The sequence below is a fragment of the Prionailurus viverrinus genome, chromosome F2 (genome assembly GCF_022837055.1).
Source record: "Prionailurus viverrinus isolate Anna chromosome F2, UM_Priviv_1.0, whole genome shotgun sequence".
Lineage (NCBI taxonomy): Eukaryota > Metazoa > Chordata > Mammalia > Carnivora > Felidae > Prionailurus > Prionailurus viverrinus.
The window spans coordinates 64,045,711-64,061,942 of NC_062578.1; the positions used below are offsets into that span (position 1 = coordinate 64,045,711).

At 43.0% G+C, this 16,232-nt stretch overlaps 1 protein-coding gene across 3 annotated transcripts in view; it reads left to right on the plus strand.

Annotated features, from left to right (window-relative positions):
* The window catches only part of DEPTOR (DEP domain containing MTOR interacting protein), a 139,166-nt gene that overhangs the window by 64,962 nt on the left and 57,972 nt on the right, over positions 1-16,232 (plus strand). For all 3 annotated transcript variants that reach the window (XM_047842392.1, XM_047842393.1, XM_047842394.1), the window contains exon 4: positions 5,867-6,045. In XM_047842392.1, coding sequence (XP_047698348.1) covers positions 5,867-6,045 — 179 coding nt within the window. The remainder of the gene's footprint in view (positions 1-5,866; positions 6,046-16,232) is intronic.

The window sequence follows — 16,232 nt, forward strand, 5'->3', positions numbered from 1 at the left end:
AAATCAGGGCGCTTGGCTGTCTCATCCAGTTAAGCTGCTTACTCTTGATTTCAGCTCAGGTCATGATCTCACAGTTCATGAGTTGCAGCCCTGCACTGGGCTCTGTGCTGATAGTGTGGAACCTGCTTGGGATTCTCTCGTCCTCTAGCTCTGCCCTTCCCCTGCTCATTCTCTCTCTCTCTCAAAGTAAACAGTAAAAAAAAATCCCATGAAAGGCTTTATCTTAAAGAGAGGAACCTGTATAGGGACATTAGTTGATTTTAAAGAGAAATGAGGAAGAACTAAGGCTGGTGGGGTATGTTTTAAATGGCAAGCTGAACCAGTGCGGGCAGACCAGCCAACAGTCTCTTTTCTAAAGCTCATATTGGCGACAGCGGCTCACCAGTCACTTGTCCAGAGGCCACTGGCTACTTAGCAGGAGCTCTAGAGGCCTGGCAGGTCATGTTTCTGGTTACAAGAAGTGACACAAGTAAACCCTATCCACTTGTCCTCTCCACACCCTGAAAGGAAAATTGTGGAGCTAAAAGGGGACAGAGTGGTATAAAGAGAGAGAAAAGCCAGGCATCTGCAGATGTGTCATAAATGGAGAGTATTGGTAGGGCAGGAACTCTAGATTCACCTCATCTCCACACAGGTTTTATAGGTTAGTTTTTGTTGTTGTTGTTGGTCTGTATTTCTTTTCATAGTTTGACTAGAGTCAGGGACTATATGGTCATATTCCACAGAATTTAGGAATCCATGTTAAATCAAACCTTCTGTATCAGATAATGGCTTGGCAAGAATTATATTTAATCTAGATTATGTCTTTTTTTTAAGTTTATTTATTTATTTTTGAGAGAGAGAGAGCAGGGGAGGGGCAGAGAGATAGGGAGACAGAGGATTGGAAGCAGGCTCTGCACTGACAGCAGAGAATTTGACATGGGGCTTGAACCCATGAACTGAGATCATGACCTGAGCCGAAGTCTGACGCTTACCTGACTGAGCCACCCAGGTGCCCCTAGATTATGTCTTTTAAAAAAATAAATAAATATGACAGGTAATATTGTGCTAACTTAAAGTGTGTAGTGTGTTACTTTAGTACATTTATATATCATAATATGATTATAGACATAGTGATATTTGTCATACTACATAATTCTAGTATAATATTATTGTCTATATTCATTATACAGTGCATTAGCTCTCTATGACTTATTTACTACTTGTTACAAGTTTGTACCCTTAAATAGCATCAGTCTTATCCATCTCCCCCCACCCAATCCCCTGGTGAACCACCCTTTTATGCTCTCTTTTTTATAGATTTCACCTTTTAGATTCCACATACAAGTTATATTATTCAATACTTGTCTTCCTCTGTCTGACTTACCTCACTTAGCATAATGTACTAAAGGTCCATCCTTGAGTACATTGTTGTTGCAAATGGGAGGATATATACCTTTCTCATAGCTAAATACTATTCATTGTATATATGTACCCCATCTTTTTTATCTGTTCATGTCTTGTTGGTCATTTGGGTTGTTTTCATAACTTAGCTATTGTAAATAATGCTGTGGTAAACATGAGAGGGAAGATATTTGTTCAAAATCCTGTTTTCATTTCCTTTGAATATATACCCAGAAGTGGAATTGATGAATTATAACGTTGATCTATTTTTAATTTTTTGAGGAACCTCCATATTGTTTTCCATACCAGTTGGACCCATTTACATTCCCACCAACAATATAAAAGGGTTCCCTTTTCATCACATCCTCACTACCACCTGTTGTCTCCTGTCTCTTTGGCGATAGCTAAAGGGGTCATTTTTAATACTCTAGGGTAAAGATGTACAGTAAGGGAATGCATAGAAATGAGTTTTATTTATTCACTCAGCGTACACTTTTTGAGGATCTTTTATATTAGGAAACAACCATGAACCACATAGACAAGGACACTCATCTCAAAAAACTTAGGTGAGTGGATGATTCCCCTAGGGCTCGAAAGCCCTTGCAGGGAATTATGGGAGTCTTTCACAGTGGCACATGGTCCAGATCTGTGGGATCAGAGAAGACTTCTTAGAGGAAATGATGTCTAAAACTGGAAAACTGAGGAGACTAGCTTTCCTCTATTTTCATGCCACAATATCTTATTTGAGAGCCAAAATAAATGAAGAAATGGTGGCATTCCTAATTTGGACATGCACGTGAGCCCTTCAGGGAGCTTTTCTAGATTCTCATCTGTCCTTTTCATCTTCTTCGAAGGGCTTGGTCATTAAAATATTAGACATAATTCGTATTGCTTATCCCAACTCAGCTGTTACTAACCCTGGGAAGGCAGCCCAGGAGCTTTTTCTAAGGATGGATTGAAACACAGAAGAGGATTGACTTGGGAAAAGGTCTAAATAAAAAGATTTTTTCAAGATTTTGTTACATGCTGAGCAAGAAGGTTTTTTTTATGAGTTCTGTTAGATGCTAATAGCTTTTATAAATACTCTTAATATAAAAGCATACACTTATATACATGGAACTTCTCTTTCCAAAGATTTTTGATGATGATAGCAATTCAAGGAAGGATGTAGAACAGGCATTATCTTCCTCATTTAATTTGGGGACACAGAAGCAGTGAGAAACTACGTCATTAGTTTGTGGCAGAGCTGTGCGGGGCCCCCCAATCCTGTGCCCTGCCATGACTTTCATATGATAGGACTCTGAAGAATCTGCTGCAAAGACTGGAGGGGGCACCAAGGAGTTTCCCTTGTCATTTCATAGCTGTGGGGCACAAGTTCATCCTGCGTGGGGTAGGCATGTAGGCACAGTGATTGGTTAAGTAGTGTAACCCTTGGGATATACCTTGCCTTTTTGTACTATAAAACTGTTTTATTCACACTCATATATGATTCTCACAATCATGGGTGAAGATAGCATTATACTCTCGAGGAAAAGGAGGCTGAAACCAAGCAAAGTGGCTTGTTTTACATCTTACAGCTAAGTGATTCTGAATAAACTGAAGTCTTCAAATTGCTAGCCTGGTGTCCTTTCCACAGCAGATTGGGGCTCCAAGTCTGAAAAGCATGGAAAATGCACATCCTATGAATGGACATTCAGGTACGGAGGTTCAGTTACCCCCAAAGGAAATGATTTATAAACATGTATCATGTGCTTCTTTGCATGACCTTAATCAAATTTCCTACCCACAACACTGAATGCTGCCATACAATTTTTTCTCATTTGGATGCAAATTATGTTTTGTAAATTCAGATATAATTGACACATAATATTGTATTAGAGAATTACATTTTTCTCGAGTGGATGAAGAAGGGGTTGGATTACAGTGGTCTCTAAGGTTTCTTCCTGCTCTAGAATGAAATGGTACAATTTGTGTTGCATATTATTGTTAGTTTGAAAAGAAATGAGGATTTTTGAAAGAAAGATGTAGAAGACAGGAAATTTATCAGAAATAGTTTTAAAGAGGAAAATGACCCAATGATTTTGGCATTTTATGGAGTTCCATTTTTCATTGAACAAAGTGTTATGGGCAAACATGGACCCTACCCTATTGGACCTTATAGTTGAATAGGGGAGGTAGTCTTGAATCTGGTAATCACATAGACTTTACAGGGAATGATGAGATGACCTAACGGAGACCTGAGAATAGCCAAGACACAAAGGATAAGGAGTCAAACAAGCTTAAGGAGTAGAAGAGTGACAGGGAAAAGTAGCGGAGAGCATTCCAACTGCAAGAATAACATATTCAAAGGTCCTGTGGTAGATGGAGTATGATATGTTTGAGGAGCTATAATAAGACTCTCTCTGAAGCAGACAGACGTCAGAGGTGAAAATGGTCTGAAGGGCGTACACGGGAAGGATCGGGCATGCATTAGAGACCATATAAACGATTTCAGTCTTTAATTTAAAAGCAACGAGAAACCTTTGAAGTGTGTCTTCAACAGCAGTAGGACATTATCAGGTTTGAGTTTTAAAAAGATAATTTTAATTGCTGTGTTTGGACTTAGATGCTTGAGGCTGGGTTGAGAACAAGAGTGAGTACATAGTAGAGTCTAATTAAAAAATGACTTAATTAGGTTAAAGTGTTGGTGTTTGGGCTAAGGAAATGGCAGCGTCAGAGAAGGGAAGAGCTAGACATACACGAGCACGATTTGGGACATAAAATTGACAATTTATACTGACTGGGTGGGTGGATGCCACCTTTTTTCCTGGTGGGATGACGGAAGCACCACTGGCACAGGACCAGGTTTGGGAGAAGAACAGGAGTTCAGTTCTGGGCTTGTTGGTTTTGAGGTATCTTTGAAAGGTCTGTGTGGATACAAAGGTCTGGAGTTGGGAATGTCGGCCTGATCTAGAGACATAAATTTGGGAATCCTGGGGGGTGTGGATGGCAGTTAAAGCCTTTCCCTGAGTGACTATGGAATGAGAAAAGAGGTATTTGGAGGAACTGAATCTCAAGAGATTCCAGCCTTCAAAGTCCAGGGAGATGAGGAGCCAACGCAAAGGTAGCTGAGAAAGAGGTAAGAGCTGAGAAAGAGCTGAGAACAGAGGGACGGGACAGGAGGGAAATCAGGAGAGCGTGATGCCCTTCTGGACGAGGGAAATGGTCAGTGGCATCTAATGCCATGCTATTAACATCAACCAAAATGGGGACCTACAAGGTGCCCACCATGTGTGGATGCAAGGGAGAATGCTGTGGCCCCGTGGGAGCTATTTCGGAGTGTAGTGAGGACAGAAGCAAGGGGAGTTGGGAGATGCTGGAGAAGGAGGTGTGAGAAACAGTTTCTGTGGGGAGGGGGTGTTGTGAAGGAATGGCTGACGTCAGTTCGGTCTACTGTAACAAAAACCGTAGACTGGGTGACTTAATAGACTCTTATGTCTCACAGCTGGGAGGCAGGGAAGCCCAAGACCAAGGCACCAGCAGTTCTGCTGTCTGGTGAGAGTCCGCTCCTTGGTGTGCAGACGGTCTCCTGTTGCCTCACCAAGAAAGAAGGGGGAAGCAAACTCTGTCTCTTCTTGCAAGGGCAGTAGTCCCATCATGGGGTCGCCACCCTCATGAAATAATGCCTTCCCAAAGGTTCCAGCTCCCAGTGCCATCACACTGGGCATTCTCGTGTCAATATGTGAATTTTGAGGGAACACAAATGTTCGGTCTCCAGCGGTCATCTTATTGGCTCAATGATTTGGGAAACCGAATACTTGCTTTAGGAAAGAAATACTAGCCTTTTTAGAAAGGTGGGATGGGGCTTGGTCAGTAAATTATAACTCCTTTTCAAGGTGGCTAAACTGCATGCCATGTGCTAATGTGGGCTTTAGATTACATATCCAGTTTTTTCCCAGTTTTCTTTTTTTTTTAATATATTTTTTAAGTAATCTCTACACCCAACGTGGGGCTTGAACTTATAAGCCTGAGGTCAAGAGTCAACATGCTCTACTAATGCAGCCAGCCAGGCACACCATGAGTCTATTTTTTTTTAAGAGAGAAAGAGAGTGTGTGCATGAGTAAGGGAGGGGCAGAGAGAGAGAGAGAGAGAGGGAGAATCCCAAACAGGCCCCACACCCAGCAAGGAGACCAACACGGGGCCCGATCCCGCCACCCTGGGATCATGACCTAAGCTAAAATCAAAAGTCAGAGACTCAACCAACTGAGCCACTCGGCATCCCCCCCACTTTTTTTTTTCTTAATTACCAAGAGAAAATGCACCTTATTCAGTCCTGAAGCAGAACCTTCTCTTAGAAGTTACATCTGTAACAGCACACGACAGCCACATCTGTCTGTCTAATAACTTTGCTGTGATAACGTCACAGAAGCCTGTGATACAGGATTTCAAATGAACTACTTTCCTTCCGTGTAGGTTTATTTTTCTTCCCTTCCTTCCTCCCAGGCTGATGAGCCCTGAAAACACACTCCTGCAACCCAGGGAAGAGGAAGGGGTCAAGTATGAGCGCACCTTCATGGCGTCTGAATTCCTGGACTGGCTGGTGCAGGAAGGCGAGGCCACCACAAGGAAGGAGGCCGAGCAGCTGTGTCACCGGCTCATGGAGCACGGCATCATACAGCATGGTGAGCACATGGGTCAGCTCTTGCCGAGGTAACAGACAACCCGGAGACCTTGTGACTTTTACAACAACAAGCATTTATTTCTCACTTGTGGGTCTGTAAGTCAGCTGTGCCTCTGCATGGGGTTGGGGTCGGCTCGGCTTGTCTCCAAACTGGGCTCAAGTTCAGCTAGGCTGGCCCTGCATTCTCATTCTGGGACCCCGGCTGAAGGAACATCTACTCTTTGGGATATATTGTTTTCATAGAGGAGGGCAGAAGCTAAAGAGAGGAGGCAGATTCTTACAGTGTCTCCAAAAACTTCTGTTCGGATGTGATTTGACATCCCCAACTCCCACATCCAGTCGGCTACAGCAAGCCATCTGGTCCAGTCCAGATGGGAAGTTGATGCTTCTCACAAAGTTGGTTGCGAGGGGAGAATGAATATTTGCTGAACCACAGTACAAGCTGTGACAATGAAGAGGTGATCCAAAAGGCCTCGTAAAAGTTTCACTTTCTGTTTAGGGCTGAATCATAATGATGCCATATAACCTGTTGGTTAAGAACTATATTAGTTATCTATTGCTGCATAAGAAATTACTCCAGAAATTAAAGGTATAAAACAATAGTAACTGTTTGTTACCTCGAAGAGTTCCTTTGGGTCAGGAGGTCGGAAGAGGCTTAGCTGGGTGGTTCTGGGTTGGGAGTCTCTTGTGAGGTTCTGGTCAAGATGTTGGTCAAGGGTTACGGTCGTCCGAAGGTTTGACAGGCTACAGGTTGGCTTCCACGGTGGCTCACATGTGTGCCTAGCAAGTTGGTGCGGGAAGTTGGCAGAAAGTTCCAGTCCAATGTGTATGGACTTCTTCATGAGGCTGCTTGAAAATTCTCATGACATGGCAGCCCGGCTTCTTGCAGAAGGAGTGATCTAAGAGAGTGCAAGACAGAAACCACAGTGCCTTCCAAGTGAGCCTTGGAAGTCACACACTGTCATTTCTTCAGTGCTCTGCTGGTTACCAGGTTAGCCCTATTCGGTGTGAGAGAAGACTGTCTAAGGGTGTGAATCTCAGGAGGCCAGGATCACTAGAGCCATCCTGGAGGCTGTCTCTCACAAAAACATAGGCTCTGGAATCCCAGCTGCACTAGTTATAGCTACTTGCCTTCTCTCATCTGTAAGATGGGGATATCTACACAGGCGATTGTAGGAGTAAATGGGGTAGATGTAAAGCACTCAGTTCAGTGTCCTGTTCTTAATAAGCACTCATTTAATGTATTAGCATAAAGTATAAGCTTTAAACAGTGAGGACAGGGCTAGGAACCAGACAGGCACATCAGCCTCCAACTCGCTATGAAAGGCAATACTTGAGTTATTCCTGCTGTGAACTCCCCTAGCCCTGCTTCTGCACAGGCCTAGGATTTCTATCCCAAGGTTAGGAATATAATAATGGAATTATAGAGATGAAAGGCACTTTCAAACTTAATTGGAGCAGGGTTTTACAACTGCAGATTGCAACCCTTTCGTGGGATGTGAGATAAACTTAGCCATTGCCAGCATTACTTCTACTTAAAGTATGGTCTGGGGACCCACAGTGTCACCTGGGAGCATGGTAGAAACACGGAATCTCTGATTCTACCAAGTGCTGCTGAATCTACATTTTCACATGATCCCCAGGTGGTTTGAATGCACATTAATGTTTGAGATGCAGTGGACTGGATTTAACTAGAACAGAAAATATCAGAGCGTGTTTTATCTAGTGAGGTTATGCATTGCTTTGTAAAACTTTGATTTCAGCTAGATAGTTGTGTAAACATATGGACATATTCATGTGTGTATTGATTTGCCACATAAAAATTGTCACTGCACACTGGCGTCAAGTATTTTGAAAGCCACTGACCTAGAAGCATTCCTTAGAGAGGCCCTCAAGCCACTGTTTTCCAGGATGGTTTCTCCTTGCAATGCTGCCACGATTGAACTCATAGCTGTTTGTTGGTGGCCTCATATGTCTGCTGATGTGCTAAGCTCACTGACAGTAAGAAGCTGAATAGAGGGAAGAGTGCCAGTGTGGCCTCTGGCTTTAGACAGCTTAGTCTTGTTTGAACTAAAAGATGGATCTAAAAGCAATTAGCAAACAATAGAAGGTGTACTTTTTATTTGTCTATTTTATACTCTGTGCTGGGCACTATCCTAATGATGTCACAAATATTAACTTATTTAAACAGGCAGATATTCTTTTTGTTATTTAAAAAAATCTTTTTTAACATTTTAATTTATTTTTTATTTAAAAAAAAATTTTTTTTAACATTTATTTTATTTTTGAGACAGAGACAGAGCATGAACAGGGGAGGGGCAGAGAGAGAGGGAGACACAGAATCGGAAGCAGGCTCCAGGCTCTGAGCCATCAGCCCAGAGCCCGACGTGGGCTCGAACTCACGGACCGTGAGATCGTGACCTGAGCTGAAGTCGGACGCTTAACCGACTGAGCCACCCAGGCGCCCCATTTTAATTTATTTTTGAGAGACAGAGAGGCAGAGCGTGAGCTGGGGAGGGACAGAGAGAGCGGGAGACACAGAATCCGAACCAGGCTCCAGGCTTTGAGCTGTCGGCACAGAGTCCCACGCAGGGCTGGAACCCACCAACCATGAGATCATGACTTGAGCTGAAGTCGGATGCCTAACCGACTGAGCCACCCAGGCGCCCCAGATATTCTTTTTGTTATTGTTGCCAAGTGTATTTTATTGTGGAAAGAACACCTAACATGAGATCAATCTTCTTAACAAACTTCTAAGTGCACAATATAGTATTGTTGACCATAGGGCAGGTGTTCTTATTTTCTCCATTTTACAGAAAAGGAAACCAAACCACCAATAGATTAAATAGTTTGTCTGAGGCCACTCAGATAGTAAGGTCCAAATGGGTATTTGCCAGTAAGTGTGAACTCAGAGTTTTAGTTGGAGTGTGGGGCTTTCCACAGTGAAAAACAGTGCATTTGGGTTAGAGTTAGTTCTGTCGTCTTTGCTACAGACAGAAAACTTGGGGATACCAAGTTCCGTACACAAATAGCCTCTTACACTACAGTTCACTGGCTGATACTATAACATCTTCAGAGAGAGGACAGAGGATGCCACACATTGTTTCCAAATGATTTCCAAAGAGTGAGCATTACACTTCAACTACGGTGTAATTTTGTGATGCTATAAACACAAACACCGTGAAGTTGCAATGTGAAGGATAAAATAAGGCATCACTGTTGGCAAATCTTAACCCCCAAAGTTTGCTTTCCGTGGTTTCAGGAGGATTGCATATTCTCTGTCTGTAGACATCAGAGTTTCCAAGGAAGTTCTAGTTTTCCTAATACAGCAATTCATTGCTAGATTACAGGTTCTAACTTTGAGTTATGAAAATATGGCTACCACGTATGTGTATGTTAGAGCTAATGACAAATGCCAGTTGGTGTCTTAAGCAAAGCTCTGAATTCTCTAGCTAATAATTAACTTCACAGGTTAAACGTTAAAGAAGGTCAGACGTTAGGCTTTGAGCAGAAGGTTTCTAGATAAAGGTGGTTCCCTAGACTGAAACCAGTAGGCATAAAAATCAGGCCCACTTACGAAATTCTAACCATTTATGAAGGGTGAATGATGCTGTGTAAATCCAGAAGGAACTTGTTAGATGCGTCATTAGCTTACAAGCATATGTATGTGTATATGTTTCTGTGTATATATACACACATGCAGGCATATATTTCCATATTTATACAAATGTATGTAAGTTGACCACATAGCTACATATTTATCCAGCTTTTCCATTTATTAAGGTTTACCGTATATCAGGCACTGGGCTAAATACTTTATAGATTTTAATATGTTGTATACTTACTATGTATGTGTTTCACACATAGGACACACACACACACACACACACACACACACACACACACACACATATATATATATAATCTTATTAAAATCTAGCAGCAATTCTGTGACATTGCTGTTATTAATATTATAGTTTTCCAGGGGAAAAAAGCATAAGTTCAAAAGCCTTTAAGGTATTTTCCCAAGGCTGCATAGCTAACGAGTAGCTACTAGGTGTTGTGCCTTATTCAGATGTTTTCCTTGGCCCAGGAGGTAGTAACTGGGTGTGGCCACCTACAGTGGGATGAACACTGTCTTGGGAGGGAGACAGACAGGAATTAGATCCCAGTTCTTCCATCTACTGAGTAGCCATGTTGACATCTCAATTCTTCCATTCTTTAGGTTTTTAGATTTATGAAATTAGAATTCTATACCATTGAAAGCTATGTTTTCATTTTGGGTGGGGGGGAGATCATATGACCACCCACATGTTCCAAAAGGACTCAACATATAGTTGGATTCATGGCTAAAACTTATCAGAATGAAAGGACACAGAGAAGGATCATCCAGGGAAAAAGACACATCAGATGTTATCGGGAGAAATCCAGACACAGCTTTCCTGTCCTCCCTCCCAGGGCCACACAGACCTGGCTCCTTCCTCCAGCAGGGGCATATACTAACACATGTGCGATGTCTCTGCCCAGGGGAGCCCATTTGAGACACAGAGTACGAGGTTTTTGTTGGGGGTTGCTCACGGAGGTACACTCTGCCTGCTTGGCCAGCCACAACTCTCAGCATTGCAGACTCCCAGTAGGAAAACACATATTCTCCATAAATCATAGTGTTTGTGAAAACAATGTAGGCAGGCTGGCAGAGCAGAATTCAGGTCCCCAGGTGGGTGAAGTTGCCTTATCGTGAAGTTACCTAGGGAACCTTCCAAAAGGCAAGTTCCCAGATGCTAGTCACAGGCCAGGCCCCCAGGCGGCCCTTCTGTATCAGGGCTGCTATGGTAACCCTCCTCCCCGCACAGAGCTGCCGTGGAGGTTACATAATAGCGGTTGGCCAAAGCTTTCCACAGGGCGTCTACTTCTTATGGCCCCCAAATACCTGCTATGGTAGGCGATCTGGTCCATTGTAAATAACAGTTAGCATTTATAGAGCCCCTACCACGTGCCAGCCACTGTTGTAACCACTCTACTCATTTACTCACTTCTCTCGAGTTATGTATCATAATTATTCTCCTTTTAAAGATAAGTTAAGAAACTTGCTAAAGACAAGAGCTAGTAAATGGTAGACTCAGCATTCAAATCCAGGCAATCTGGCTCTTCATCAGCAATGACGACTGAACATCGGTTATAAGCTCCACTAGGTGAGGAAGAAAATTCCTCAACTTGTATTGCATCAGCTCACACGGCCTGACACATGTCGTAACCATAAAAATTGCTGGTTCATAAAATACATGATTCCCATGCCCCAAACAATGACCAGGTGCCTGGAGATGTTTGTATAACCTTCGCAAAATGCCTCGAACACGTTTCTCTACTCGAATAAAGTATCTCCCTCAACTGCCTTAGCTGCTCTCCAGCTCTTTTCCTTACATGGAGAGGGATAGAAAGCAGATAATCACATGGGTAAATTGTTCACAGCTGCAGCAGTTGACCCTGGATAATCAGGCTACTGCTGTTCTGTCCAGGCGTATAATTTCCTCTTTTAAAGATTTAGTCAGAGCTCTTCAACAATTTCAACACTTCATCAAGCCCTCTTTCTTTTTCTTTTGTTTTAAGAATATATTTATATAACATTTTGCAATTCCCAAAGTGGTTTTATGTATATTAGCCTTTTAATCCTCCCAGCTGCTCGGGGGTAGTTGTGATTATCCCATTCTACAGCGGAAGACAGTAGCTGAGACGTTCGGTCTGACAGCCATGGAGAGAGAGCTTGGAACCTGCCACCCAGGAAGCTAGATGCCAGAGCCAGACAGGAATTAGCCCCATCTTACCAGTAATTACGATCACTGACAAGAGTTCAGCCTGAGCCTGGAATAGCCTGCCTAAAGAAAGGATGAAAGAGAGAGAGAGAGAGAAGGATGGGAGGAAGGGAAGAAAAATGGCCCTGATGATTGAGGCTGAAGGCAAGATTGCGACTGGCCCAAGACTGAGTGATACTGCGGAAAAGAAAAGTATTCTGACAGAACACTAAGGAGGACTTGCCCCAAGACTATTGCAATAGGAGTATTGCAGTGGTGAAGGGAGATGGGGCCAAACTCTGAATACTGCGAGGACAGAATGAAGGGGTCAGGAGATGGAAATTTATTAATAGGAAGACATCAAGCATAGAGGGATTCTTTTCTTCTTTTTTCTCTTTTCATTTCTTTTCTTTTGAGAGAGAGAGAGAAAGAGATGGGAGAGGCAGAGGAGGAGAGAGAATCTTAAGCAGGCTCCATGCCCAGTGCGGAGGCTGACACGGGGCTCGATCTCCTAACAGTGAGATCATGACCTGAGCTGAAATCAAGAGTCAGACGCTTAATGGACTGAGCCACCCAGGCACGCGCCCCTAAGGGGATTCTTGCTAAACCAGTTTAAGAGAATTCTTAAGGAAGGTAGGCCAAGGACTTGCAAGCAAAGATGGAAGAGGAGAAATTTGGTCAAATATCAAGAGTGATTGAATATCGAGGGTGGGAGGGGGTGGTTCTCACCAGACTGACTTAGGAGGATTCTTTAAGACTGGGCTGGGCAAGCCAAAGACAGGATGGGGGCCAAGGTCAAGGCCTAATAGAAAAGAGGGTTCAGGAGAATCTGACTATAGAGTCAGAAAAGGAGAGAGTCTCTGTCAATAGCAACCTACCATTGCTGGCCTACCCTCCCTTCCTGTCCATCAAGACTCTCCTACTCACGTTCTCTTACTTTTGGCCTTTGGTAACTTCTTGCTACCAACAAGAAGATTTCTGTGTTACAGATGGCATCCAGTCAGTATCTTCATTTTTCTTTACCCTTAACTAGAGTGTTCAGTGCTTTGAGTACAGAGAATTGGTTTTCTCTCTCTGTGTCCCCAGTGGCTTGGCATTGGTATATTGACTATTCAGAAAAAAAAAAAAAAAAAGAAAGAAAGAAAGAAAGAAAGAAAGAAAGAAAGAAAAGTGTTAAATGAATGGATGGCGGTAGTGACCACTTACTGAAACCTTACCATTTGCTGGGCACAGTGCTGAGTATTTATACCAGCTAGCGTTCTTTCAGTATAAGCAGCCCCAATCATTATTTGCTTTAAACATAGGCAGAGCTAGCTGACAGTTAAAGGAAACATTGAAAAACCAGATGCCTGGAGAAGTACTAGAGCAGCTCTTGGGGATCCACTTGCCAGGAACTAGTGACGAAAGGGCCATCTCTTCCAGCCACCTAGAGCCAGGAAATTAGCTCCGTGCTAAACCCTAGGGAGTGACTCTGATTGGCTGAACCCGGGTCACCTGCCCACGTCTTGACCCTAGATGGGCAGAACTCTTTGACTGACAGACTCACCAGGTAGGGGAGGGATGCTTTAGGTAGGCACAAGTGATAGACTGTTCTTTACTGGTGTTAGTTCATTTCATCCTCTACCCTCAGATCAGTGCACTTGGTATTGTTATTCCTGTTGTTTTAGATGACAGTATACAGTATTTGGCACTAGTATAATCATTCTTAGCTCTTTCATGTTAAACTTTGAATAGTAACAAAAATACTGCTTGGAGAGAATATTTTCTCAGTCCACTTTCAATAATTATTTCAAGCACATCTTTATCAACAGCCATCGTCTAATAAAATTGTTTTACCTTCTCAATTTAGAATCTCTGGGAATTATCCCACTGTGCCTTCTGATATGCTTTGGCTCCGTTTCACTTTTTATTGTAGCTGAATCCAAAGCAAGAAGAAACGTGTACACAGCCATAATGTTGTTGCAGTGTAAACATAAGGGAGCAAGGTTGCTTGGGAAAGTCAAGGGCTGATGCATTGGCACACATTGAAGTGTTGATTTTGGTTAAAGGAAAACAGGTCTTGTAGCTACACCAGGACTTAACTATTAGAAAGTGTGAAGGGAATAAGAGATACTTTAGCTCATGTAATCTTCCAAAAGAGTGCAATGCATAAGGAACAGAGGCCTTTTGTCGACAGTGTCAGAAATGTAAACATTTCAGTCTTTAGTTGACATTAGTATAACTTGTCAGGTCGACAGACACTGATCTAGCTACAGACAGCATTTGGCTCTGAAGCATGCACTCCTACCAACTCCTGCCTTGCTCCTGATGGCTTGTTGTCCAGTGTCCCAGCTGTACATAGTCCTCAGTTTATCCAAATGCAGCATTTCTTTAACAACACGAGGAAGTCTTAAAACAGAGGCACACAATCTCTGTGCAGTTGAAGTATATGGAAACTATGCAGTCTTGTATTAAGTACTACTCAGTTAGGTGTTGTGTGGCAGTTTAAGGACTCAGCTGGTTTTCAGTGGTCATTTTTAGTGGGACGTGTAGACGAGCGTCTCAGGTATAGTAGAAACACGTATCAGGGCGGAATGGACAATTCAGATTTTGGATCAGATATGACTCTTCTCTCTCCCACTGGTCAGCAAACTGTGGTGTTAAGTCCTGGCTACTGATGGACACAAGTTTGACCACAGCCCTCCAGGCAGGGTGAAGGCAGGTGGGACAGAAAGTTAAGAGGCTCTCCTTTAAGGAGTGAAATCTCTCCATTCTCTTTTACATCACAGACCATTCTTGTAGCTCTAGAAAGTCCCCAACTTGCCGCCTCTGGCTCTAGATTCTCAGCCACTCACGTTAACTCATTTCTCTTAGCTGAGGGTCCCCTCTCAGACAGTCTGTCTGGATCGTCTTTTGTGTTCGGACCTACAGCTCCTCCTCCTCGCTCCCTCCTCCCCTCTTCCACCAGGATTGGCCAAACAAGCTGAAGCATATTAGTACCCTGGAGTGATTGCTAGGTGTAAAACTGACCATTTGGTCAACTCTGATTGGTATGACTATGCAACAGGATTAAGTTAAAAATTAAAGAAGGAGTTACACACACACACACACACACACACACACACACACACACCACATACATATCCAGATTACAGTTGGGAAAATATGTGTTAATTAATATTCATAACCAATTTTAATCTAATTTGGAGAATAATGTTTTTATAGAGTTATTTAAAAAGTTATTTTATTTTATTTAATGTTTATTTTTGAGAGAGAGTGCGAGTGGGGGAGGGACAAAGAGAGAGGGGGGAGATGCAGAATCTGAAGCAGGCTCCAGGCTCTGAGCTGTCAGCATAGACCCCGATGCAGGGCTCAAACCCATGAACCGTGAGATCACTACCTGAGCCGAAGTCAGATGCTTAACTGACTGAGCCATCCAGGTGCCCCTATATAAGTTATTTTAAAACTGACATAAAATTCTAAAGTCTCTAACATTTTGACTAGCTTTTTTCTCTAAAAAGCTCTCCTTCACTTTCTTCTCTGTCCCAGTGATGACATTGGACCCAGTAAGGAGGCCCCCCCAACCCCTCACCGCTCCTTCTATCCATTTTATTATAGCCACTCCTTTCGCTCCTGCCCAGGTTTCAGTGTGGTTGGAAATTACCAAAGCCGCCATGTCCAGGGAGAAGGGGAAGGTGCTGGTTTTTAACCACTGGCTCATTCCCGTCTCTCTGAAGTCCTCTTTTTTTTTTTTAATATAATTTATTGTCAAATTGGCTTCCATACAACACCCAGTGCTCATTCCAACAAGTGCCCTCCTCAATGCCCGTTGCCCACTTTCCCCTTTCCCCCACCCCCCATCCACCCTCAGTTTATTCTCTGTATTTAATAGTCTCTTATGGTTTGCCTCCCACCCTCTCTGTTTGTAACCTTTTTTTCCCCCTTCCCTTCCCCCATGGTCTTCTGTTAAGTTTCTCAAGACTCTCAAGAGAGAGTCTCAAGACTCAAGACTTTCTCAAGAGTGAAAACATATGCTATCTGTTTTTGTCTGACTGACTTATTTCACTTAGCATAATACCCTCCAGTTCCATCCACGTTGCTACATATGCCAGGACTTCTGAAGTCTTCTTTGACAGTTGCTGAGAGCATAATCTCGAGCAGGGATTCCTATCAAGTCGGAACATAATGTGCTTCCTCATCAAAATGAAGGAAATAGGATGGGGGACATAGTGTGAAGGGGAAAAAGACTGCGGTCAGAACAACCCTTGATTCTTGGGCTATCAGAAGCTCAGGATAAGAGTTACCTTCTATGACAGATAGCTCTCAAAGTGTTACACTTAAAGGGATGAACTTGTTCGGTGCTTAGCTGGTCTGTTCCTACGGAAAACCAGCCCCTACTCTAGACCCATCGTGCTTCCAA